Here is a 26,589-nt window from a genome sequence, read left to right on the forward strand (position 1 = left end):
AAAAGATTAATTTGGAAAATCTTAGTGATTTTTAAAAAAATTAATTTTAATTAAGTAAAATTAAATTAATTAAAATAAATGTGATATTTTTAAAAATTAATTTTCGAGTCAGATAATTGCCCTAATGGGTTGAACTTGAAAATTGGACCCGAGATTAAAAATTGAACTCGAGAACTAAAACCCGAGACCAAAACCCAAAAATTGGTTGAACCGGACCCTATGTATGAAACTAGGTCGATGGTCCAACCAGTGGCTAGGTCAGACCGGTTGGACCGTCATTAGCTTGGACTAAACCGATAACAATTGAACCAACTAAGCCCATTCGAGCAAAATGATGACGATTTAAGGTGCCGGGGGAGTCACACTGAAGATGGAATCTGATGGCTGGTGGACGGTCAGCGGTGGCAGTTCTTCGATGGTAAAGCAATGGAAAAATTAGACTCCTAATGGGACTCTACTGGGTAACTTGATTTCAAATTAACTTTTCCAAAGATAATATTGTTTTAATGAATTCAATATTAAATTTAATTAATATTTGTCTAGATATTAATATGAGATATTAAATTTAATTTAATATTTATCTAGATAATATTTTATAAATTAATATTTATGTAATTAATTCTAATTCTTGTTGACCTCTCTCTAAATTCTCCTTATATAAAGAGAGTCTAGTCATTATTCTCACACACTTGAATTCAAGAAAAGTTATAGAGAGGAAAATATCTGAAGAAATTATTCTAGGAAATTTTGAGAGATATTTTTTATTTACAACTTAACCCTAAAAGTTTAAAAAAATTGCAAAATTACCCCCACTGGTTATTTTGTGAAAAAAATTATTGATTCGAAGCGAGCCCACACTTTACAAATGTGAGCTTGAGGACAACGGAGAAAACCACTCAATCGAAGCATTCATCCTAGACGAATAAAAAAGTACGAATTTTGATTAAGTGTTTATTACTTTAGATAACACAACCAAATTCTTGTTTTGAAAAAAAAAATTAGAACTCTAGTTTTCTTTTAAACCTATTTTCCACTATGTTTTCCAAACCCAATCCTCCAACACACAAAACCTTTAGGTTGTTCAATATAGATAACCTACTAAAGATAGCCGTTCAAAAATATTGATTTAACATCATGTTGAAACATTTTCCAATTTTTCTATGCTGTTAACGCTAATAACAGTCTTATTGTGTCTAACCTGTTAGGAACTAATGTCTCAATGTAGTATACTTGTCAATTTATACTTGTAATTTTTCAGACAGATTGATTTAAATAAAACTTAATTAGAGATTAATAACATTCGTATTTGGCCTCAACTGTTTTTGCACGCAAAGTAAAATGTATGCAAATATTTATTCATTGATCAACTAATTTTAACTAATATTAAATTGCATTATGTAGTCAAATCATAATGCGAAAAGACAACTGACATTAGTAGGTAATATAAATAGTTCACAGACTAATCGAAACCAAACAAAATGTGTAACACCCTAAACCCGTCATAGACATTATGGCCAAATCCGAAGATGTCACATTGAATGGGTTTTGATATTGGACCTTACCTGTTAAAACCATTTCAGTTTTAAAAACTCCTAATTGCCTTAATCTATTGTCAAAACGTTCATTCAATTAATTAACTAGTCTTAAATCCTATTTAATAGCGGAAGCTTACGAAAACGTTGCATTTCAAGAAATTAGTCCATATTTTTAGAAAAACCTTTGTTGTGTAAACCGTCGTTTTTAAGGAAAAATGCTTTGTCATCCAGATAAAATATTAAACAAAGTACAAAAACCCAAAAATTCAGAAAACAGTCCGGAGAGTCCAATTAATACAAAACTCCCAAAAATAAAAAACAGCCTTTAAAATAAATAAACAAAACCCTTAATTAATTCAATTCGTAGACTAGTGGTCATTGTAAGACTCTGCCGCATCGATTCGCCTAGGTCTGTAGATTACCTAAACAGAACAGAAAACATATGTGAGTTTACGTAAACTCAGTGTACAACCCACAGAATTAAGCATACAAACATACAAATTTAAATACACAGTCAATAGCAAATACAGTTCCAGATTCAGAGTTAGATCCAGATTCATATTACAGATACAGAAATGTATAAGTCCTACCCCCATCCTCTACACACCATCTTCGACTATCCTATCACACCATGTGGGGTTTAAAACACCCACCCATCCCTACATACCACATTGTGCCTTTAAGACACATATCAGAATATATATATACAGCCAAGCTGCCAGATTTTAGGCGATTAACGCCTATTAGATACTTCCTCCATACATATAAGTCCCCACACCAATAACAAATACAGAAATCAAATGCAAATATAACATGCTCAACATGCCTCATACAGATAACAAATACACATACATTAATATATTCAGGCATACATTTAGTATCCTACACAGTTCAGTCTATCAGAATGTTCTAACATACAATTTAGGGTATAGATAGACCTTACCAACTCTACAGTAGGCCCACAGTCGATTGGAGCGACCCGTGCGACCCTAAAAAAAATTTCAGAATTATGGGCCTATATGCCAGTGTGGTTTGCCCGTGTGGCCCACACACACAAATTGGCCTTTGTCTGTATGGCCCACACAGCCACGGCCTGGCCTAAAGTCCATATGCCCGTGTGGGCCTACACGCCCAACTTGGCCATGCCCGTGTGACCCACACGGCCACACTCAAGCCACCATACGGTCGTGTGCTGTGCACGGCCATGCCTTCATCGACACACGGCCTTCCACACGGGAGACCACACACCCATGTGGTGTCGACAGTGTAGTTTTTTTACTTTTACTAAAACCTCGTTTTCTACGTTTCAGGTACACACCTGGTATCATTTCAACGCTATTGCAAACACGAACCCTCTAGAACCTAAAAACAGTGTATTCCAACCTATTAGCAACCACACCAAGAGACTAAAACGATACCCAAACACACAAAACTGACTTACCGCTAACGAAAATGATCTCTAACTCGAATCAAACCTTTGAAGCATGATTTCCTACCTCACCACCTTCCCCTAGACATGAAACGAACTCCATTAACCAAAGATTTATTAGCCAAAACAAGAATCGTACCTAGAGGTGTGCATAGGCCGTGTAACACCCTTAACCCGTATCCGTCCCCAGATTAGGGTTATGAGGTATTACCGATTAAACTATTATTCACACAAACGTTGTTTATAAATTTTAAATCAAAATTCAGATCACATATAAGCTCATAACTCAATTCATTATCAAATCTTAAAAATAAATTGAGATACACAATACATCACAAATAATGTATAATCTAAAATGTACGTACAAGTTTAAATATTTACTTCATACACGAAACATAGAACACATCTATGGCATCAATATTAATCATTTGGCTTAATGGATGCATGAAAAGCCCAAATAGGCTCAAAAGTTTGGATAACACATATAATTATACTCAATACAGAACTTAGTATTTTCTAGGGCATGTTGTTGCCCTCTTGTTCTACTTCAAGTGGAACTTTTGTTTTCTATTAAAATATTATTATTTAATTAGACCTTATTCAAATAGTACTTTTGTACCGTTTCTCTATAAATAAGAACTATGAGTCTATTAACACACAACTTTGAGAGCATTGATATTCTGTTGAAAACTAGCAACAATTGATTTTAAAGAATAAATTCTATTCTCTGGGAAACTATTAATAGTTTCTAGTTTATAGATAGAATTAACTTTCCCACCAAAAGTTTAAGAAAATTTTTCATTTTAAGCACTTGATTCGATTTGTTTGAGCTCATACTCAAAGCAATTCAAGGTTTGAGGATAGCTATGTGGTGTGCAACATACCCACACTAGGAACACTAAGTGTGTCGTCCACTACTTTATTAATGTGCTCATTAGATCATTTCTTGTATTAGGTACAATTATATACGCAATCCAGTTTTAATTAAAATAAGGTCATATAATTATCCAACCCACTAATTAGTTTTCTATTCCCAAAATGTTGTTTTTTTAATTAAATTATTTTATCAACCCAATTTTAATTTCTTCAATGTCATAATGACTTTACTGTATTAAAATTCATGAATAAATAAATTTAATCCCTTATTCTGTAAAATTATTTTGGCTACTAATTATCACTTTAAACTCAATTATTTGATTGCAATCAATTAAATAATAATTTAAATAAATTAAATTAATATCTAATTAGTCTCTCGTTCCATTCGAGAAAATGCATTTACTATGAATAGTAATACATGCTATATATTTCTCTTTCGTTGTTTTCATTTGTTCATCATATCAGTTCTAAATACAATTCATATAAGGTTGTATCAAACTAGCAGAGGAACTTATTGGATATATATAATTAAGGCTTAAACGATTTAAAATTACGTTTCGAATATTCATTTATTAATTACATCATTATTTAGTCATACAGTTAATCCACTAAAAGTATCAAGATTGAACTCCCCACTATATACTATTACGAAAGCAATTTATATTTTCGCTTTTCCAATGATCTTGTCATTCGTGTGTTACTCTCATAAGATATCCTTAATTTTTTAGATTAGATCCGTTGACCAAATATGATCCTATTTTATCTCATGACCACCATTGCATCTTTCTATGGTGAAAAAGATTATTACTAACAAATAGTAATAACAATCATTTGTCCCTGACGAATGGCCAGTGGCCATGTTCCATTTCTATAATTCATGCAATGCTAGTGAGAGGATATAATTACTCTTTAATCGAACTATGAATTCCACTATTGTAAATGAATTTGTCACACTTAAGTTGTATACTCAACATACTAACTTCCAACTCTCACATCAGTTGAGTTGAGGCTTTCAATATATCAAAGTATATGAGTAACATACATATTGTTAGTCACTAACTCGGGATTGAGGTAAACTACACTATGAATGTCAGAAGTGAATTTATCCATAAATGAATTCAAAATTAATTCAACTTGGGTCTTGTCCGATGTATTGCGATATATACAATCACACATATGTCTATCTTTCTATGAGTCATCCGCTGTAATAATTAAGACAATATATCTCTCTAATTAGACTTAATAGACAATATAATAGTCTCTTGAATCAATTACTTACTAATATAAGTTGTCTTCCCGCATAATAATTTGACCCGATGATGCAACTTAATATTAATTAAACTGTAGGTAATCAGTGACTATGTGTTAATATTTGTTTTTTTTGCAAAAACTAGTGAAGACATGGTACAAAATATAATAATTTAATTATGAAATTTTATTAACCAATTTGTTCTGAAAATTACAAGCATATATGATAAAATCACTACACTAAGAACATAGAAGCCTAATACAAATACCACCCATGGACCCTCAAAATGTACCTTTGTACAACTTTCTGATGATCTGAGTTTCATCATATAATATTCATTCTATAGATCCATTAATTAAAAGGACGAATAAAGCTTCCAAAATGCGTAGATTTTGTTAGATAAAGTATTAAACTCAATTTTTCGACCAAACAATTTTGTGATAACAATTTTTGACGTTTTAAATTATACATATATTTATAAAAACATTTCAAACTTGAATTTCCAAGCCCGTTGTTGTCCAGCGGTTAGGATGTCTGGCTTTCACCCGGGAGACCAGAGTTCGATTCTCGCAACGGAACTTTTGTTTTTTCTTCATTTTATGGGTAACTGAGTATTGAGATCCAAGAACTACGATGCCGCGCTGCTTAAATGTATTTGCTTTTGGGTAAAAGACCCAACCACGCTACCCAATGTTTTAATGTTATCTTTGTTTATTATTTATGGTTACTACAATCACTAAATATTTTATTGTAAGATAATTAGAGATTAGGATGATTTAATTATTAAATAAAATCATTATTTTCCGCATGAAATGTATAGTGGCTAATTAAAAGTCTAATACAGAAATTATAGAAATCGGAGATGCAATTATCAAAGGCCACAAATTTACTAACCTACATTATCATACCTAAATTTTTGGATTTTCAGTATCAAGTAGCACATTTTGAAATTTCGATTATCTTAATACATAAAATCATTTAGTGTCAGATTAAAATTCATCCTTCATACTATAAATTTAATTAATGACTTGATAATTTTCACATCGAACAGTTATTCTAACAACTCAAAATTATTTATTTATTAATAATAAAACTCTCAAATCAAAATCAACATAACTTCAAATGTATCCGAACAAATCGAAACCCTAAAGAGAGATGCCTAAAAGCCAAATCTTGCTTCAAAGTCCAAAAGCTCTTTCTTCTCTCCCATTTTCTTTTTCATTCTAACTATGTTAAGAAGAAATGGATGAGATGTTTTTTTAAAACTTTTACTATTTACACTTAAACTCATAACTTATAATTTATTCACACCAAAAGCTCCTTGAATTTTTCGATATTTGTCTCGTGCCACATTGGATCAAAAGCTTTTTTTTTTTATATAATAAGCTCTTTTTTTCTTTTTTTCTTTTTTAACGTTAACAAGTCTAACTTTGATCACCAAAAAGATGCTGCTGCTCTTTATATGTTGATTTTAGCCTCGCATTGAATTCTTTCAACAGTCATAAGGCCATGCATCTAGAAATTAAAGCGTCCACCTCCCATAACTCATCACCCTGAGAAAACTCCACCTTTGTTGTTTGGGTGTTGGGACGGATCTTACCATTAAAAGTAAATACAACAAATATAAACTTAACTATTTTGCTTGCAGCTGTGGAATAAAAATGTATATATGATACAGGTGGTAGGAGTAATTATTTATTTGTTTAATTTTAGTGTGATATAATTATAATTTGTTAATGTGTCGGATACGGCTTAAGGTAGAATTTTAGGAAGTGAGATGATTTTCATACACTGACTGCTCACCTAATATTCAAGACGTTTTCGAACACAACTTTTCACTAAAGCATCTTACGTAGCTTTCAGAGTGTATATAAACTATAAACTTTATATTACCTCTTAGCTTTCAGAGTGTATAAAATTTACATAAACTTGATAATCATCTCTTGGATTTGGTCAGTTTAATAATTTATAGCCGGCCCTTTCTTCGATTATATAACCCTCTTCGACCCTGAAATTTTGACGACTTCGTAAGCAAACTTCTAATGGCTAAACGTTGTTTCAAGCTTAAATTTTCTTGTATTATACCATATTTTCAATTCTGTCGGTCAAAGAAACCTTCCAAGTTGCCGGAGACTTCTGTTTCGTTCCTATCTACGGTGAATCCTAAAGCATCTGACGTTGGATATTCGGACCTGAGCTTCCCTGCGCCGCCGCCGTCGACTCCGGACTACTCTTTCGTCAAACGCCATTTGTCACCCAAGGTAGCTTCAGTCGACTGCGGGTGCCGAGCAGCAAGATCATGCAGAAGTCGATATTCAACCACTCCAGATGTTAGCTTTGAGTCAACTCAATTGCAGGTAATGGCCAAAGCTCATAATTCTAAGCTTCAATGGAGAACTTATGAAGCGTCGGTTTCTGGTAAGAGCAATGGGAAATACAAGGCCAATAGGAAGGAAAAGAAGAAGGCGAAAATGGCGACTGTTTCGTCAACTGACAGTGGATGCTTCAGTTTCAGTAGCGAATTAGGTGAGGAGACTGAAACCCTAATTTCAAATTCGAGAAGCTTCTCTGATGATTCATCTTTTGAGTTGGATCAATCAATGGCTGATGACGAAGACTCTCCCATGGAAATCAAAATCAGGAACATGAAGAAGATGAAGAGATTAAGGTCAAAGAAACACAAAGGATTGTCAACAGAGAATAAAAATCCACCATGGAGAGGTTCAATAGAATCGCCGAGGACGGCGGAAGAGAAGGTGGCGGAGAGCGTAGTGGTGGTGAAGAAATCGGAAGATCCATATGAAGACTTCAAGAGGTCGATGCTGGAGATGATAATGGAGAAACAGATGTTTGAAGCGAAAGATCTGGAGCAGCTTTTGCAGCGTTTTCTTTCACTGAATTCGAAGGAATATCATGGAATCATAGTGGAGGCTTTCACTGAGATTTGGGAAGCATTGTTCTGTGAGAAATAAGCCTAGCTCGCTCGCTTAGTATTAATTAAATTGAAGATGGTGAGGAGTGAAGAACTTGTAACGACTCGAATTTTATCGTTACCGAAAAAGTGTATTTTTGGGTATCCGTTTTTGAAAAATGAATTCGTAAATATTTATTAAAAATATTTACAAAGTCAATTGAGTGGTTAATTAGAGTTTAATTAAGTAAATTTAGTTTAATTAAGAGTAATTAGGAAAAATGACTAAATTGAATAAAGAATGAAAGTTGAATTGTAGATTAAAAGAAAATGAAGAGGACCAAAATGGCAATTATGCCATTTGTCTTAAGTGAGGCGGCATAAACATAAAAATCCTGAGATTTTTATGTGTTAAAATATATATTAAATTATTATTATATTATAGTATATTATATTATATATTATATTATATAAATAAGTAAAGAAACATAAGAAACAGAATGAAAGCAAACGAAATAGAGAAGAAACAGGGAGAAAGAAAGAAAGAAAAAGAAAAAGGAAAATTTGGGTTTCAATGCTCAAAGTTTAATTTGGTAAGTCAATTAAGTCATTTCTTCTTAAATTTTGATGTTTTAGAAGCTTTGGAACAAGACTTTGATGAAATTAAGTTGATATTTTGAGAGTTTATAGATTTTCAAGTATAGTTCATGTTGAATAGAATAGTGAATTAAGGGTTTAATTGAGTAAATTTCAAGCTAGAATTGATAATAGGATCAAATTGTAAAGTAAGTTATAAGTTTTATGTTGTAGGGACTAAATTGATGAAATTTTAAAATTAGGAAAGTATGCTGGAAATTTAATATTTAAATGAGAGTATGGATGAAATTTTAATAGAAATAAAGTATGAATTAAGATAGAAAAGTAAGTGAATTTAGTTAGAATTAAATTGAAATTAAAGTAAATCAACATTTTGTACTAAGACTATTTTGAACAGCAGCAGTAGTTTAAGTTTGAAAAATCACCAAAAATTGTATAAATTGAATTAGAGGATGAATAAAATATGAAATTAAATATTATTGAGGCTAGTTTCTTATAGAAGAAACGATATAAGCAATTGAATTGTAAATTATGAGATATAATGAATTTTGTGAGATAAGGTCAGAATGAATTCGGGTTCCCCTGTTCTAACTTTGGAAAATCACCAAAAATTGAATAAAAATAATTAGAGGCTTAAAGTTATATGTTTAGAATCCCTAATGAGTCTATTTTCATTACAAATCAACAAGAATGTTATCCGAGTTCTGTACTGTGAGATAATTAATTTTTAGTGAAGAAGGGACGAAACTGTCAGATAGCAGAATAGGGGTGAATTTAAAGAATAAACTGTACTTAATGGCTAAACCAAAAATTCTGAAAATTTTATTGTAAGAAAATTTGTGAGTCTAGTTTCAGGAAAAATTAGCGGATCTTAATTTAGAATTCTATAAATCAAGATATGAATTAGTAATGTATTAATGATTATGAATTGTATTAATTTCGTAGTCAATGTGGTACCAGAAATCTTGGCTAAGAAAGGACAAGACAAAGTCAACGGGAGTTAGCTCGAAAATTACGGTTTGTATTTCTATAATCCGAACCTAATACTTAATTGTTGAATTTATTTCTTAATATGTATATTAAGTGTTTTGAAGTAAGAATTATTGTGTTTTGCAAATGAAATGGATTGATATAGTATGTGATGAATTTATTGAATTTATATTGATTGAATTAGGCGTATATATATAGATATATATATTGAATATTGAATATATATTGATTATTTGAATTGAATTGAAATATAAATTGTTTGAAAATTTTAAATATGAGATTTGTGATATTTGGATATTTGTTATTGAAAAGTGAATTGAATTGTATTGAATTATGAATTTATGTGATTAATTAAAATGTGTATTGATTAAAAAATTTAAAGTGAATTGAATACCCTATTAACAGGTATCGGGCTGAGTCGGATATAGTTGGCATGCCATAGGATTGGAAGTGTTCAGGATTCTTCGACCTCGAGTCGATGAGACACCTGGTGTCACTATATTTCTTCGGATAGATTCGATGAGGTCTTGGGTATCAACTTTACTTGGCTAGGCCGATGAGACACTGGGTGTCAAATATTGCTTCGAACTATCCGATGAGGCACTTGGGTGCCATATTGGTGTGTTTGGTTGGATCCGTGTATCCGCCAAGGTCCGAGTCTTGTTAATAGGGGTAAATAAGTGAAAAGATAAGTCGAGTGAATTTGATTGATTGAGCTATTGGAATGAAATGAGAAATTGAATTGAGAATTGAAATTGAGATATGAGATTGAAAACATGAACCAAAAGGTTCATGAAATGAGTGAAGTTCAAATGGATGATGATTGATGATAGAATGAATTAAAATGGTATATTGTTAAGAAGTAAAGTGTGAAAACAAGTGAATTGTGAATATATTGTATAGAATTTATACGGTAAGTAAATGAAAAGAATTGAACAAATATGTTATTGTGTTTGTTATATGACTTGTATAGAATTTATATGGTAAGTAATTGAAATTTTATCTATAAAACAAATAAATGAATACTTAAAATTGTTATTGTGATTTTAAGTTTAATTGTTATATTATTAAGTGTTCGGATTATGGAAATACCACTGAGTATACCATACTCAGCGTACGGTTTGTTTCCGTGCGCAGGTTTAGTAAAGATAGAACGTTGAATCAGCATCCCAGTTCGATCCCGAATTCATTAAGGTAAAGTGTGTTAATTATTGGTAATGGCATGTACCTAGGACGTTTTATGAGAGTCATTTAGGTTGTAGATATACTCATGAAATGAGTAAATTATGGTTGGCAACGGTATGTAGTATGAATTTGAAATTTACTAAAAATTCGTAGTGATTCTAAATTAGTCCCGAATTGAATTTACTGTTCATATTGGACCGCGAGGGCCCATTAAAGGGACGACATCTTAAAACTAGGATGTGTGTAAATATTTATTTTAATTAATGACCGAAATTGGACTGTACTGACTGGTAATGTCTCGTAATCCTGTTCCGATGACGGTATAGGGTTAGGGGGCGTTACAGAACTACTTTTTGTGCTCATAATATGAAACTAAGCAACATGCATTGAATAACATATGTTATGTTGTTTCATTCTTCTTTGCTTTTCTTTTAAAATTTTTAGGGATTATTTCATCAAATTCTTTTTCACTTACAAACCTCATCGTTAGTGATTCATGTTTAGGGTTCGTGGCTACTCCTCTCAACAATATTATTTTTAATATTTAAACTTACATTTTTTATAAAAAATATAATATATCTTACCATTGCACCCATCCACTTATTAATCTAATTTAATTATTATTAATTTATATCAACTTCAATACAATAACAAGTCATCGAATTAGCTTAAAATACAAATAAACTTAAACTTAAATGTATACTAATAGAATCATGAACTATTTAATATATGATGAACAAGCCTATTATAAAAATCAAGAAGAATTTAAAAGGAAAAAGATTAAAATGATTAACGTTAATATACCCGTATCAAAATTTATTTAAGTATACCATTTTTATAAAAAGTAGTTTTTTTTTTTTGTCGAGATCAAAGTGTCTATCGTCAATAGTTATAATTAATCCCTCATTAAAGATATTTTCAATAAAATAAACCATTAACTATAAAATATGCTCCATTTCCATTATTGAACTCCCTCATAAAATATATCATATTTTTAATGTAATTATAATATTAAAATTATACAAATGCAATAATTGTATAAAACATAACCCGGCTGATAATTAAAGAAAAAAGTGTTTGCATAACGGGCTTTTGACCCATCAAGATCCAATATTCAATCATCATCGTAAAGCCCACCGGGAAGCCCAAGAAAGACCGGGGCCGTTAAGTTGCAAAATTATCGGTAAAAATAAATAAATAAAGATCTCGACATTTCCGCCAACCATTCCCTGTTTTGTCGGATCCTTGCATCTTCCGAAGAAATGAATGCGTCTCTGAGAGGAAGACACGCAAACTGCAAGAGCACTGCCGCCGATTATGCAGCCGTCAACGCTGGCGATGTCAAACTACGCGCCTCCATGACTGACGCCAGGATTGTCAACGGTCCCAGCTTGAACGGTTTAACTTTTGCCATTAAAAAACCCGGTTTCTACCGTTACGTCCCCCAAAAGGCAAGCTTAAATTGAAAAAGAATTTTTCCTTTAAAGATACTTTTTCAATAAATCATGGACTTGGTTAATTTATTCAACTTTTCGCATTCTTTTTTGCGGTGGGATTTTGGGTTTCAGTTAATGAACACATTTAGGTTTACGAAGAATCCATTGAAGCTAAGTTACGGTCGCAAGAGAGAGGACAAACGGACGGTGGTCGACGGGGCTCTGGTGTTCGATTCCGGTAGCCAGGTGTCGGCTTCTTACATGATTGGTACGAGGAACTGTAAGCTCAAGTATAGTTACTTGCATGGAGGTGTTACGACATTGGAGCCTTGCTATGATTTGGGGAAGAATGTATGGGGTTTCGCAATTTCGAGGAGATTATACGATAATGTTTTTAAGGCGACTTATCATACATGGAGCAAGAATTTGGCTTTGGAGTGGTTGAGAAATCATGTGTTTAATGGGACTTTTAAGGTAACCAAAACTAGCTTAGATCATTGTTTCTTTGACGTGTTTTAATTTAATTTTTGAGTGTTTCATTGCTTAATACAGTGTTTAAATCTGCCATTTATATTTTAAAAATATACTAAAATGATTGACTGGGTTGCGAAATCATAGTTTCAGAGGGCATAACTAAATGAAGTTTTCCTAGGATAACTGGTCATATACTCCATTTTCCCGTTTTACTACAATATAGCTACAGAGATTTTTAGGAATGAATTGAGCGGTGATGAAGAGAACTAGCATGTCACTTGAGGATGGACATTCAAGACTATTATATTTGAACTCAGTTGTGTGCCAGACATAAGTATGTTCATTTTTTTCCCAAGATCACCATCTATTTTGGAGGGTCTATAGCGGATCGTATGCTCATGTCATATCCATGTTCGGATATATGTTAAGACATGGGTACTTCAAGAAAAAAAGGCGAGTCAGAGCAACAAAGATTCAAGATGAGTGCAACAACGAAAACTCAAGTAAATGGAAGCGTAAGAAGTTGGCATTTTCTGCAAGAACCTGTTTTTCTACGGCTGCCTGGTGTGGTTCCCAAGGATGTCGAATGTGGTCATTGCAACTCACTGCTGGAAGCTTAAAATGTTGACAAGAGCTTGAAGCAAAGCAAGGTTTCAATTGCTTGATGTCATTTGCTCAGGTCTTTCTTGGATTTGCGTATTATTTCTTTTTTGTTTAAGAAAAGGGTTATATCATGTTTCTTTAAGGCATTTGCATTAGTGGTTTGTTGGGAGGCCTACAAATGGCGATACCATCTCTATGCTTGACCACTTGAACAAATTAGTTTTCTCGGACTAAGAGGATTGTAGATGGTCGAATGTGGTATACTGTAAGGAGTGGATGTATTGTAGAGTGGACCAGCCTTTCTCGAGTTCTATGAGAGTATCCTTTGTGGTGATGAGAGACGAGGTTCCAACCATGTTTGCTTTCTTTGCTTGAGAGGCAACTTCAAAATGAAATTTGACTGCATGTAATGTAACAATAAAGATGAAAAAGGGTAAAGCTATATTACTAGGACTTGGATTTTACTGTCAGACCTGTGTATGTCCAATTTTTTCCAAGATTTCCATGAATTTGTTGAAATGATAACATCGTAGTTCTAACAACTTGTGATGAAATACTTTTAATGGTTGTCTGAGATAATTTCTAACCATGATCATTTTCTTTTCTTTCCAGATGTCAGCATCCGTCAACCTGGCTGAAGAATCTAAGGACCCTAAATTTATTGCTGAGACTACTTGGGAATTGGAAATGTGATTTGTTGTAATCTTTATCCATTTGCATTTAGAATCATATAAAATTTGGAGAAACAGCTTACTGTAGGCCGCTCCGATAGTACCATCTCAATGGACTGATTACCTGCGCAGGGAATGATCTGTTGTGTACTGTTCACTGTACCAAACTTGTAGTACTGTCGTTTATCGATAATGAATTTCAGGTCTCCCTCCTGGCAAGATCTCGGTATTTGTTAGACATTGTTTTCCCTTTAAAGATCGAATAAGCTGGTCTTTAAACTAGAGAGATAGATGCACAGAAAGATTCTTTAGTTATAGAAGCAATTTGGTTTCGGCATGTGAAAGTGAAGCTTGAAGTCCAAAGCGAAGCAAGTTAGTTGCTTAAGGTACGCTGAGAACTGACAAGAGAGAACTAGCTTGTTAAATACTTAGCTTTACAATACACTCGACGTATATAATTATTTACTCACAGACAGGGGTAAATGTCGGATGTAGAGTCTGAATGGATATGTTCAATTTTTATTTTTTTCTGTTTTATCCATATACTTGGAGAGTCAGACATGTCCGAAAATATGTTAGACATGAGTATTTTTTTTTAAAGAAATTGTTCATAAATGTCATATTTTTTGTATCTTCTGATATAGTAACCCTTTAAGATGTTGCCATAGAATTTGAGCTTTGCAATGCTTCATGAAAGCAGAAAACAAAGGTGGCCATTGCTGGACCTTCAGGCTGTTTAAAAAGAAAAATTAAGGGCCCTTGTATCCAATGTTCCATGTTTTGTTTTTTCTGGAATCAAATCCTAAGATTAGGGAGAATCCGACTGTATAATCCGAAGATTTATGAGTTAAACAATTCTAACCTCATCTTCATCGAATCAAAGAAAGAGTTCTGTCTTCTGCAACTAATTTTAAGGATATTAAACACATTTGTGGTAAACCTCGGATTGATTTAGGCATATCATAACTGATTAATGAAACACCTTTCCTAATAAACAACTGAAAAAATTAAAAGAAATAATTACTGGATTTTAAATTTGATCCAGAATCCCATATCTTCCTGCCTAATAGACAATATTGCAGTTACAAAACTAAATCTCGAGAACTAAAATATGCAATATATAAGAATGGTTGAACAGTGTTCTTTTATGCATCTGGGCGAAATGGCTGAAGGCAAATTCTCTTCTAAGTTTCTTTGTTCTCGAACAGTGCATCGACTGGTCAGGATTAGATGGGAACTTCCATGCCCTTCTTGGCCATGCTATCAAGTATATCGTTAAGAGCTTGACACACACCAACTATCTGCAGAAACATAAAGCCAAAGATAAACCGAGACCTTGCAAAGAAAGGGGGGGTGTTGATTGGCCAATAATAAGTCTGTATTAAGAATAAACTACCTGTTGATCCCATTGTTGGAGTTCTTCAGTGTCATCTTCAAAATGTATAACAGCTTCCACCTGATGCATAAGATTATTTTTTATTTACATAGCTCCTGAGAACTCCATTAAAGAAGGAATGAAACAAAATCATGCGCTGAGAAATTGAAACCTGGTCGATTGATCCCCTCATTCTATCTTCACAAATCATTCTTGAGGCTATCTTCTCAGCCTGTAAAGAAATAGAAACCAATATTTTCCCGTCTTAACCACAATCTCTGAGGTTCATGGAGAAAGAAACGACCAGAAAATAAAAAACAAGAAAAACAAGTAGCTTTAAAGGTTGCTTTTTTTTTTTCAATAGTATGTTATTGTTGCTTGAATGTAGAAAAAGGATGCCATGAGTAAATCGCACCTTATGAGGAGGAATGCCCAGCAAAGTACCCAACTCATCAAAACTATAACAAACAAAGCAAGAATTTCATTAAAAAAGTTTTCAAATGTAATAGTAAAATAAGATAAGATGAAAATCTAGTGTTACATTTCTAACCGTATATTTGTGTACAGTTTGCTAGCACTCAGAAGATTATGCTCTATTATGGCACGGTCCAGCACAGTATAATTATCAGGAAGCAGTGCTTTCTGTTGGAAAACAAAAGGTTAATCTTGGAGAAATTTACTTTTATTGTAAATGCAAACATTTACGACAGTTGAAAACTTTTATAACCTGATGTGGTTTCAGTTCTTCAGAAAATGCATCAATTTCAGGTTTTCTTAATATTCTCTCCAAATAAACCTGTTAATTTCATATAAATCCCCATCAGAATGGACTTTAAGGCCATAGAAACGGACAACAAGACTAGTGCATGTGGAGGAGATGCATGTGAGGAAGTGTGCCTGGAATCATGAGAAAGAGAGAAAGAACCTTTTGTAATATCGGATAAATCTTCAGCTTGGAGCACCGTTCATCCTGAAACAAGTCCCAAACCATTAACATGATTAGAACAAATTACAAACAAACTTATCATATTACATTACATCAAGAGAAAGTGTTTACCTTGTAAAGGGTGGCAAGAACACGAGAGCGTTGAGGACCTGCGGCAGCTAATATTGTACATGTTACAGCAGCAGATAGAGCTTGCTCCAGTGCATCCTCATCAATTGTTCTGCATGAGGTGAACATTGATAATATTTGTACCATAAATCCTCAAACATAACCAAAAATTCAGAAATGGGGAAATGTGATACAAGCAAATAGATAATTCTACATGGTGCAAAGCATAATGGTTGTAAGTGAAGGTGCTTTTGTGTATGTCAATAGTGAGTGATCTTAAATGGATATAGAAGAAAATCTTTTAAAGGAACAAAATTAACTTCGAATTACATACTCATCTCCTATTTGTCGCTTCTCAATTTGAGATATGTCATAGTATCGGAGTGCTGCTTCCAAGAACTTCCTCTTTAAATCCAAAATCCTAGCGTAACAGACCTGAAAAGAGGGGGTGCAAAAAAAGTAAATTAACAAATTACTGGACTTCCAGCTCTAACATTACATAATTGGTCTAAAACTATGTCATATACCTTGTACTGTAAAATTAATACTTCATGCTGACTGTTGCTAACCAAAAATGAAGCTTTATTAATAAAAGCTTCTGCGTTAACAGCATCATCATCCTGTAAAGTATTCAAGCAATGATTTTAATCATATTTTGAAATTGATTTCACATGTCAGCGATAGAATAAGTAACCACATTTCTCCATGACATTCTAACACAACCAAACTTGCCTAAATCATGCTAGCATTCAACAAAAGCAATATGGATAAATAATAGTAATCAATACCTCAAGATATAGACGAGCAATTTGAACACATTTCGACAATCTGAATGTGTCATCAATGATCCTGATAGCCATATCACAAACATAAAATTACCGTCAATTGAAAGAAAGAATATATCCCGCTGCAGCCATCTTCAGAAACGGAAAACAGAATTGTACTCTCAGACCTCATTCCAGAGTCTAAATCAATCCCACTTAGCATCTGCGCTGCCTTTGACCACTGCTGCTCCGACTCATACAACTCGGCAAGTTTCTCTCGGATAATCAATACCTATCCATAACTCATACAAAATAAACAGCTTTCCTTAAACAACCATGCATATTCCTTAAACAGGTTATGTTTTGCAAACAAAATTTAACTAAAATAGTAAAGGAAGAAATATAATTAAGGAATTCAGTAGAGTTTTAAACCCAACTATTTCATCAGAGCAAAGTTTTAGCAATGCGGTATGTAAAGGTACAAAGGAACTTGCAAACGGTACAAATTTTCCCTGTAGCTTTCTATAAGCTGCTATCAATCAAATTCAAAACGAACCTGTTCTTCGAATGAAACTACACGAGGCTGAATCTGATCAAGGATGTAATGAGTAATTTCCTTTTTTAACTCTGCCTCCAATCTCCCCAATTCTTGTGTGAACGTTTGTAAAAGCTGCCTTGATACCACCAATGGAACATCATCCGATAACACTAAAAGAAATTTAATCACCAATAAAAATAAGTAAAACTATTAAAAAAAACCCCATGAATTATGCAAAAGGTAGGGAATTTTAATTACTATGGTCGATAAATTTCTTGGCTTGAAGGATATCATTTGATGATAAAACCGTTGATAGAATGTGTTTGTATTGTTCGATTTTTTGCCTCTGGTCTACGATCGCCGAGGCGTTTGCTAATGCACTCTCCATTGGCTCCCGATCGCTGCTTCAAAATCTTCGAAACCCTAAGTTTACTCCTCCGTTTTGTTTTCGGATATAACGAGCTCGAATGTTTATTGCTTTATGGTGATTTTCGTTTTGCTCTCTGCTTCCTTTATTTTTCTAAAGTAAATTGCTTTCTGATTCTGAGTTCCAGTTTGGGACGGCGCACTCTTTGTTGGCGTTTAGCATAGGGACTCAATAAATAACAGACACGTCATCACCACGGAATTGCATTTTCATTTCCTCGTTCTTCTTTTTCTAGGGTTTTTTGATAAATTGCGCAGTTGGTCACCCAACTATCATAAATTTTCATTCTTACCGAAAAAACAAATTTTACGAATTGGGCATTGTCGGTAACAACTATTTTCATTTTACTCACCTAACTTAATAAGTTTTTGTTTTGGTCACTTATTTTAGTCACTCAATTTCCATTTTAGTCACTAATTTACTTTTTAAAGATTAATTTTATTTTTTTTAAATTAGATTTTTACCGGAAATTGAGTTTTTCAACTATAAAGATGAAACCCAAGTTTTTATTTTGCAGCTCGATTCTAGAACCCAGATTTTTTCCTAAAAAACTAAAAATTTAATTTTGAAAAAAAATTTGAAAGGAGTGAAACGCTGAGATAGTGTTATTTATTAGATTTTATATAATTTTTTTTAATTTTTAGGTGATAATGACGCACATTATCGGAATATCACATCATCACTTTTGAACAAAATTCGAATTCAAAGATCAAATTAAAAAAAAAATTATCAAATTCCGGAACTAATGTGAACTAAAAAAGTGTAAAGACTAAATTTAAAAAATTGTTAAATTTAAAAATTAAATGTTGTTTTAATTTTTTTTAATCAAAACTGCATTCTTCATTGCAAAACATCCTGTAGTTAAGACAACATCCTGTTTTAGTATATGTAGCAATCCAATTCGTTACTTTATTACTTCTTCGTTGTTAAATTTCGAATTCAAACAATGTAATTGTCTTCATTTGTTGAAATCTGATGGAAGATGAAATCAACAAAGAAAATTTTGATAAATGAATTGTTTAATATGGCCATCCATATAGATTGAAAAGGTGCAGTACAATGTCAATGATGGAAAATCCAATGTACAAAAACCTCCACCCAAATCTATCGCAAATTGTACAGAAGCTCGCCTGAACAGGTCTGCTGTGTTTCACCAGAGACTGGACTCCATGTTGGAGACTTCGATTCAACTCAGGCCTTGAATGTGGCAGTCGAAAACTGCAGTGAACCTCTCTGCCCTGTCCATGCACTTAACAAAACATGGCTCCTCAAAGGTAAATAACAAACAGATAGCAAAATACAATGCCCTCCACTAAACACAGTTGATAACTAAGGAACATTAACATCTCCTAATACCAAAGGCCTGCTATGCATAATTACAGGCCAAAGACTCGTATCCATGTTCAAGACATTGAAGAATTCCGAGATTTAAACTCACCGCATTCATCCATGTTCAAGACTTTAGACGAACTTGGAGATTCAACACATCGCATTAATGCAGCAGCCGAGCATCCCAAACCGAAGAAAACCCCTTTTGCATTAGTCCATGCATGCACAGTGACATTTAAATAGCAAAATACTATGCCCTGCACTGAACACAATTAACTTTCTGGATCTCTAGAGACTGTAAATGAATGGACACCAAAAGCCTGCTTTAAGAACATGTGAGCTCAGCTCCATGCAAAAACATTTTCAAACGAAGAAAACAAATATCTTGTGCTGCTTTAAGATCCTTTGTATAATTTTAATTTTTTTGCCAAAAATAATGAATCATGCAATCGGTATACATATGAAGAATCCATATTAGCTTTTCAATTTCAGTTCAATTATTCATTTTTCATTAATATATTTACTACTAATCACTAATAATTATTGAAATATTATATTAAGTTCAATATTTAATAATCGTATGTATATTTATTAATTAATCATTAATTTATGATTAATCAATAGTTATCCAAAAGCTCCATTACACTACATCTATATTTTAGGAATTTAGTAATATCATGCATTACGTTATTAATTTCTAATAGTCTTAATCATTGTCATTCAAATCTATCTAATCTATACCAATTGATAATTCTATAGATTATATTATCAAATTAGTAATAACATTCATTCACTTCAAGCATTTATTCAATAATATATTCAAATTCATAATATTTATCTAATGCATAATTAATAGTATGAACTTATACATACTGAACATAATTCACTTGATGTACTCATAATCAATATTTCATTAGAATCAACATTTCTATTCCATCTTATTGTCAACTAGTATGATCATAATATAATAATTAATACTTTAATGATACATTAATATTACTTATTCCTAATACTTACCAATGATTAAATACTTGAATCATATTATTTCAATGATAAGTACATAATTTAATAATTTACTTTCATTGTTTGCAATTATTTTACATAAATGATATATCTAAATCTATTGTAAATAAGACTAATATCATGTTATTCATTAATTATGAAGACTATGAATTGAATTTAATTACTAATTATAAATTTAATTCACCATATTAATCATAACTAAAACTTAACTTATGTAATCAGTACTTAAGTCTATGACAACATTGAATTAATTTACATATATCACATATAACTTAAAATGTTCAATTGAATCTTAATCGTAGTTTCAGAATTGTATTATCATTGTTACTGAAATAATGATTATGTATAATGCGATACTTGGAAATTATGAGTATATTTAATAGAACTGTACTATAAATTGAACCAATTTCAACCGTCTTAGTAATTTGGTTTATATCATATATTATTCTTAGATTCTCATTTAGGTTATAGTTCTATCATCGACTATAGTTATGAAGTATTAACTTGAATTAGTTTAATATAATCTTTTATGGAATATATTGACCAATTAATTACGATCATATCTAATGTAATAAGCACAAATTTTAATATCCAATTATCGATCAAAGATTTTTATTCAGATCTTATTTATGTATGTAATTAAACATCTTACTAAATTAGAATCAGATGATTATACCATCATACGAACTTATTTTCATAAATTTTAGTGTATATAATAGACTCTCAAATAACTATATGCAACGAGACAACTAGTCGAATTAAATACCACTCATTTAATTAATGACTTTCTCATTACATTCATTGATTTACATCAAATATTATTAGCATATTTAATTATATAATCTCACTAAACATAATTATCAACTAAATCGGATTAGAATTGTCCTTCAATTATCTAAATAATAATTTTTTCTTTATTTATTAACTTAAAGATCATTATAAATCTCAAATTAATTTAATTATAAACTAAATTTCAACAAAGCTCAACTAATTTAATTTGTCATTCAAAGCATTAAACTCTAATAGAAATCCTACCAAAATTTGTTTATGATTTGCTTTTTCAATCAATCATCAAATCAATATTATTTATAATATACTAAAAAATAATAGACGATTATTAAATGTTAAATACCTTAGGAGATCTAATTATTTGCTTCGCAAGCTGAATTTTATTTTTCTACTATTTATGTTATCTATTATTGAATAAGAGTTTTTTAACTTTTATAGCTTAAGTTAATTATGATAACTATAATCTGCTACCCAATTTACTTGTTATTTTCATTAATTTAGTCATCTCAGCATTAAATAAGCTCCTTTATTTATAATATAAATTACACTTTGTTGATTTTTTTCATTATATTAAACATTTTCGTTATAACATTTGCTTAATTGCTCAAAATTCAATGGAACTTTTATCAGTGAATCTAGTCGATATATTTCAACTCTAATCCTTGATCTAGAAATTTTCGTCTTCCAAGTTATTAGGTGATGCCTTTTGATTGATTAATTAACTAATTACTTAAGCAATCATATTCAGATTAAACTATTTTAACCATTCAGATGTGTAAAATTAATATACTTGAATCAATTTGTGAGTCATAAAAAGGTTAAGCATACTAGATTTTAATAAGTTATGACTATAACGACTTTGAAAAACTCTTAAAAACTTTCAAGGTTTTCTGTATAAGCTTCCGAATAACGGAGAAATGAAACCTCTAAAGCAGGTGTCAAAGACTAATTATATCACTGGTCATAACCGCCGGATCCGATTGTAAGCTTGAACCCAGAGATTGTAAGAGAATCGATGCAGTTTAATCGAAAGTGTTAAGCGATTTGCTTAGTAATATCAATTCAGAAATTCGGTCATAAGACTCAATGGGAACTTTGTTTGCGTGTCTGAGCAGCTGGGATCTAAGATTAAGTGAATAAGAAATTGACGCTTTATGACTTTCTTTAAGCTGTTCAGTCAGTAGTTAAATTGTAAGAATAGTGAAACGTTTATTCATAATGTTAGATTTGAGTCATTTGGTAATGTAAAGTATAACATGCTTAATTAAAATAAACAGTCATGATGAATTAAGTAAGAAATTAGTTGAGATTAGAAATAAATAAAGTAATAAAGAATATAAATGAAGTGAATATGTTATAAATAAGAGGAAAAAATTATAAGATTGAAAGAAATAGGAAATGAAGAAGATTTGGATTATTTATTTTTTATATTAAGTAATTATGATATATTGAAGTTTATGAAATTTGGAACAATAGAAATAGAGAATGAGATTAATAAATAAAGGGCAGAGAAAAGAAACTGAATTTAAATTTCAAGAGAAAGTTTATTGGAATGTATTAAATGATGTATTAAGCTTAAAATATTTAGAGATAATGAAAAGTTTAATTAAGATGATTTAAATTTGAATTAGATAATTTAATAAATTAAGGAATAAGTAATGAAGTAATTTAGCTTAAATTGAATAACATGGAAATAAGCATTTTGCAGTATTTTAAGACAATTGATAAATTTAAAATACAATTTATGTTAGTAAAATTTTATTTAATAATGTAGAATAAATATAGATGAAATCGGTAATAAGAAAGAAAGATTTGAATTAAGTGAAGTTGAATAGTGACATGATTTCTTTAAATTGAAAGTTAAAGTAATAAAAAATTGAGTGAAATTAAGTAGATATTTTGGAGTCATGATTCAATAAAGTTCCGATATTGATAATTATATTTAAGGTAGTTAGTAAATGCAGATAGCTGATAATATGAGTAAATAATAATAATAATCAGTGAGCTAGTTGAAATAAAATTCAGGAATGAATAGATAATTTAAAGTTAAATGGAATGGTTTAATGAACTAAAGTATGTTTATGTAAAAATGAATTTATCTAATGAAATTTAGTAATAATTGAAAACTGTGGAACAGATGTAATGAAAGATGAAATCACAATTTATAGAATTTGAATGTTAATGAATGAAATAATTGGTTATTTCAGTAAATTTAAGCATGATTTAATATGAATGTTGAATAATAATGTTGATAGTAATGATTATTTGAATTTAAATTAAAATTGAATAAAATAATGGAGAATATATTGATGAATAAGAATATTAATACAGAAGTTAAATATTAGTTGATTGATATTGAATTTAATTGAAGAATTCAAATTGTAAGTATGTGTAATGAAGAATTGTTGAAATTAAAGTTGAAAATTGAATATATTGAAAAATTGTGAGGTATAAGTTATGAATTAGAGATTTATGATATTCATATAAGTCATGAATTGAATATTTATAGATTATGATTTATGTAAAGTGAGAATGTTGGCTATGAATAGAAGCATTTGTTAACAATTAAGTTAATTGGTTATGTTATGTACCCTAAGTCGAATGTTAATCTATTAAAGTAATAGGATTTGATCGAGTTTGAATGAATAATTATTAGATTGATGAGTATGAAACTTTAATAGCTATGAGATAGTGATTAAATATTGTTGATAAAATATGTTAAAATTAATTGAGATTTGGTTTGATATTCAGTGATTAAATTGAATTTAATAGTAATTAATTAATAATTGATTATTGATTGTAATGATAGATTAAATTGAAATTAATATGAATAATATTACAAATTTGATATGAAAAATGAATTGAGATAAGGAGTTAGTAAATTAGTGTTAGATCTGATCGAAATACCTGTATATATTCTTAGATGATTGTTTAATGAATTTTAATGTGAATAGTTAGTGATAGTATGAATTATTTAAGTATGATGAATTTTATAAATATATAGAATATTAGAAGATATAGTATACTGATTTGAGAAATAGTGAATGAATATAATGATTGAAATTATGGAAAATTGGAGTTGAATTGCTAAAGAATGAAGTATGAATTAGTACATTTCCGAGTTCAAATTGATGATTTATTAAGATGTTGAAAATGTATTTGAATAGAAATTAATGTGATGGGGTATTTATAGATTGTCATTATAGGATTAGTGATTAACATTTATATTATGATGTAACTAATGCTTAATTAAATTATTGGATAAATTGTAATTATTTAAATTAGATGAACTTAAATTTGTTTTGACTAAATTGAGTGAAATTTAATTAGGATATTCTGGACTTTTTTTAATTTGTGAATATGGTTAAATAAGATTAAATAAGGTGAATTATTTGGCTAATGAATGAATAGATTGAATATATATGTAGATTACAGATTAAATTAGTGAATAGTTATACAAATTACTATTGTATACTAATATGAATTAATTTTGTTAATTACTAACAATTTATAAGTGAATTTAAAAGGAATTGAAATATTTATAAATTATACGAATATATTTGACTAATTATATTTATTATTTTATAGAAATTGTATATTAATGTCAATTAATAAATATTTATTATCATATACTTAAATTTTAGATTATAATAATATCATTAAAACTATTTATGATAGACATGTCGTGTGAAAATTTTGATACTAAAATTTTATCGATTAAGTATTTAATTACGAGAAGGATTAAATCACATAAAATGATAAAGTTGAATTCTAGTAGCTATAAGGATTAAGTAGCTATGGAATTCAAAATTAAAGGTCCTTATATGGCAATTAGACCATTAAAGAAAAGTATGTAGATTTTTGGTGACTCATCCATAGAAATTTAGAAAAAGGGCAATGACTAAATTGGAATTTAAAAAATAAGTAATTAATTAAAAGATGAAAAGAAAATATCATCTTATTTTCTCATCTTCTTCAACCTAAAATACATGGAAACCCTAGGAGAGAGAGAAGAAACTTTCATGGCCTAATTGGGTAAGTTCCCTTATCCCATTTTTAGTAATTTTAATATTTTTGAAACTGGGATAGCTTAAACTATCTATTTGGGGGATTAATTTGAAAAGTTATCAAAGTATGGAATGTAATGACCCAAATTTTACGGTTATCAGAAAAGTGTATTTTCGAGTCTCCGTTACTGAAAAACAGATCCGTAAATATTTATCAAAAATATTTAAAAAGTTAATTGAGTGGTTAATTAGAGTTTTAGCTTAATTAAGAATAATTGGATAAAAAGATTAAATTGAATAAAGTGTGAAAGTTTAATTATAGATTAAAAGAAAATAAAGAGGACCAAAATGGTAATTATGCCATTTAGCATAAGTGAGGCGGCATATAAAGTAAAAATTTTTACTTAGATTTTAATTATAAAATATATATTTTTATTAGTAATAAATGATATTAAATTAATTTATTATAATTATATTATAAGATATTTATATGATAAATAAATTAAATTATGACAAGTGTGTGATAAAATAAAATATATATGTAAAAAATTAATGTAATATATGTATGTATTTATTTATTATTTAAGTAAATATTAATGTTATTGTTATTATTAAATTGATATTATATTATGAAATAAATTAAATAAAGATAAATGTATGGTAAATAAAATATACAAGCGTAATACATATATTTGTCCAATTGTAAAATATTTTATTTAATTACTTTTTATTTAGGTAAATAGATTTTATATGAAATAAATAAAATAAATAAAAGAAAGATAAGTGTATAAAAATGATTTAGTATAAGTGTAATAATATATATACTTACAAGTGTTAAATAAATATTTGTTATTAAATAGATTTTTAATATAGATATTTTACTGTTATTATTATATTATATTATATTATATATATAGTAAATAAAGAAAGAAAAAGAAAAGAAACAGAATAGGCAAACGAAAAGCAGGGGAAGGAAAGAAAGAAAGGAGAAAGAAAAGAAAAGGGGGGAATTGGGCTTGAAGGTGTGGAAGTTTAATAGGTAAGTCAATTTAGCCCTTTTACTTAATTTTGATGTTTTAGAAGTTTTGGAATAAGGTTTTGATGAAATTAAGTTGATATTTTGAAAGTTATTAGATTTCTAAATATGGTTCATGTTGAATAAAATGATGAATTAGGGATTAAATTGATTGAAATTCAATTTAGAAGTGAAATAAGGATTGAATTGTAAAGTAATTCATAAGCTTTATACTTTAGGGGCTAAATTCAAAGAAATTCGAAATTAGGGATTTATGGAGAAATTAGAGAGTTGAAATTTGGTTTTGAGTGA

General features: G+C 30.2%; 3 protein-coding genes and 2 long non-coding RNA genes across 6 annotated transcripts; 3 read left to right on the forward strand and 2 right to left on the reverse strand.

The window, feature by feature from the left end:
* Nucleotides 1-6,968: 6,968 nt before the first annotated feature.
* LOC108453435 (transcription repressor OFP7-like) lies at nt 6,969-8,232 on the forward strand. Its single transcript, XM_017751535.2, has one exon. It carries the CDS (start codon nt 7,132-7,134, stop codon nt 8,059-8,061), a length of 930 nt encoding a protein of 309 aa, XP_017607024.1. The 5' UTR covers nt 6,969-7,131; the 3' UTR covers nt 8,062-8,232.
* A 1,309-nt stretch (nt 8,233-9,541) lies between these two features.
* On the forward strand, nt 9,542-11,168 carry LOC128293174 (uncharacterized). Its single transcript, XR_008283274.1, has 2 exons — nt 9,542-9,614; nt 10,725-11,168. It is a non-coding gene; the product is annotated as an uncharacterized LOC128293174 (long non-coding RNA).
* A 784-nt stretch (nt 11,169-11,952) lies between these two features.
* LOC108453437 (outer envelope pore protein 24B, chloroplastic-like) lies at nt 11,953-14,175 on the forward strand. The gene is made up of 3 exons (XM_017751537.2): nt 11,953-12,223; nt 12,341-12,682; nt 13,898-14,175. The coding sequence occupies exons 1-3, from the start codon at nt 12,035-12,037 to the stop codon at nt 13,976-13,978; spliced, it is 612 nt and encodes a 203-aa protein (XP_017607026.1). The 5' UTR covers nt 11,953-12,034; the 3' UTR covers nt 13,979-14,175.
* A 709-nt stretch (nt 14,176-14,884) lies between these two features.
* On the reverse strand, nt 14,885-18,286 carry LOC108453436 (COP9 signalosome complex subunit 4-like). Of its 2 annotated transcripts, none has more exons than XM_017751536.2 (14): nt 17,946-18,286; nt 17,706-17,857; nt 17,338-17,441; nt 17,174-17,234; nt 16,913-17,005; nt 16,720-16,820; nt 16,389-16,497; nt 16,257-16,301; nt 16,059-16,127; nt 15,882-15,973; nt 15,747-15,789; nt 15,504-15,563; nt 15,353-15,412; nt 14,885-15,257 (listed from the first exon to the last, which is right to left on the reverse strand). In XM_017751536.2, exons 1-14 carry the CDS (start codon nt 18,073-18,075, stop codon nt 15,183-15,185), a joined length of 1,194 nt encoding a protein of 397 aa, XP_017607025.1. In that variant the 5' UTR covers nt 18,076-18,286; the 3' UTR covers nt 14,885-15,182. The 2 variants fall into 2 exon arrangements, with proteins under 2 accessions (XP_017607025.1, XP_052884198.1); XM_053028238.1 differs by having other exon boundaries at nt 15,873-15,973.
* An 829-nt stretch (nt 18,287-19,115) lies between these two features.
* Nucleotides 19,116-19,903, reverse strand: LOC108450790 (uncharacterized). The gene is made up of 2 exons (XR_008283466.1): nt 19,553-19,903; nt 19,116-19,363 (listed from the first exon to the last, which is right to left on the reverse strand). It is a non-coding gene; the product is annotated as an uncharacterized LOC108450790 (long non-coding RNA).
* Nucleotides 19,904-26,589: the final 6,686 nt, after the last annotated feature.

The sequence above is a fragment of the Gossypium arboreum genome, chromosome 5, assembly GCF_025698485.1.
Source record: "Gossypium arboreum isolate Shixiya-1 chromosome 5, ASM2569848v2, whole genome shotgun sequence".
Classification (NCBI taxonomy): Eukaryota; Viridiplantae; Streptophyta; class Magnoliopsida; order Malvales; family Malvaceae; genus Gossypium; species Gossypium arboreum.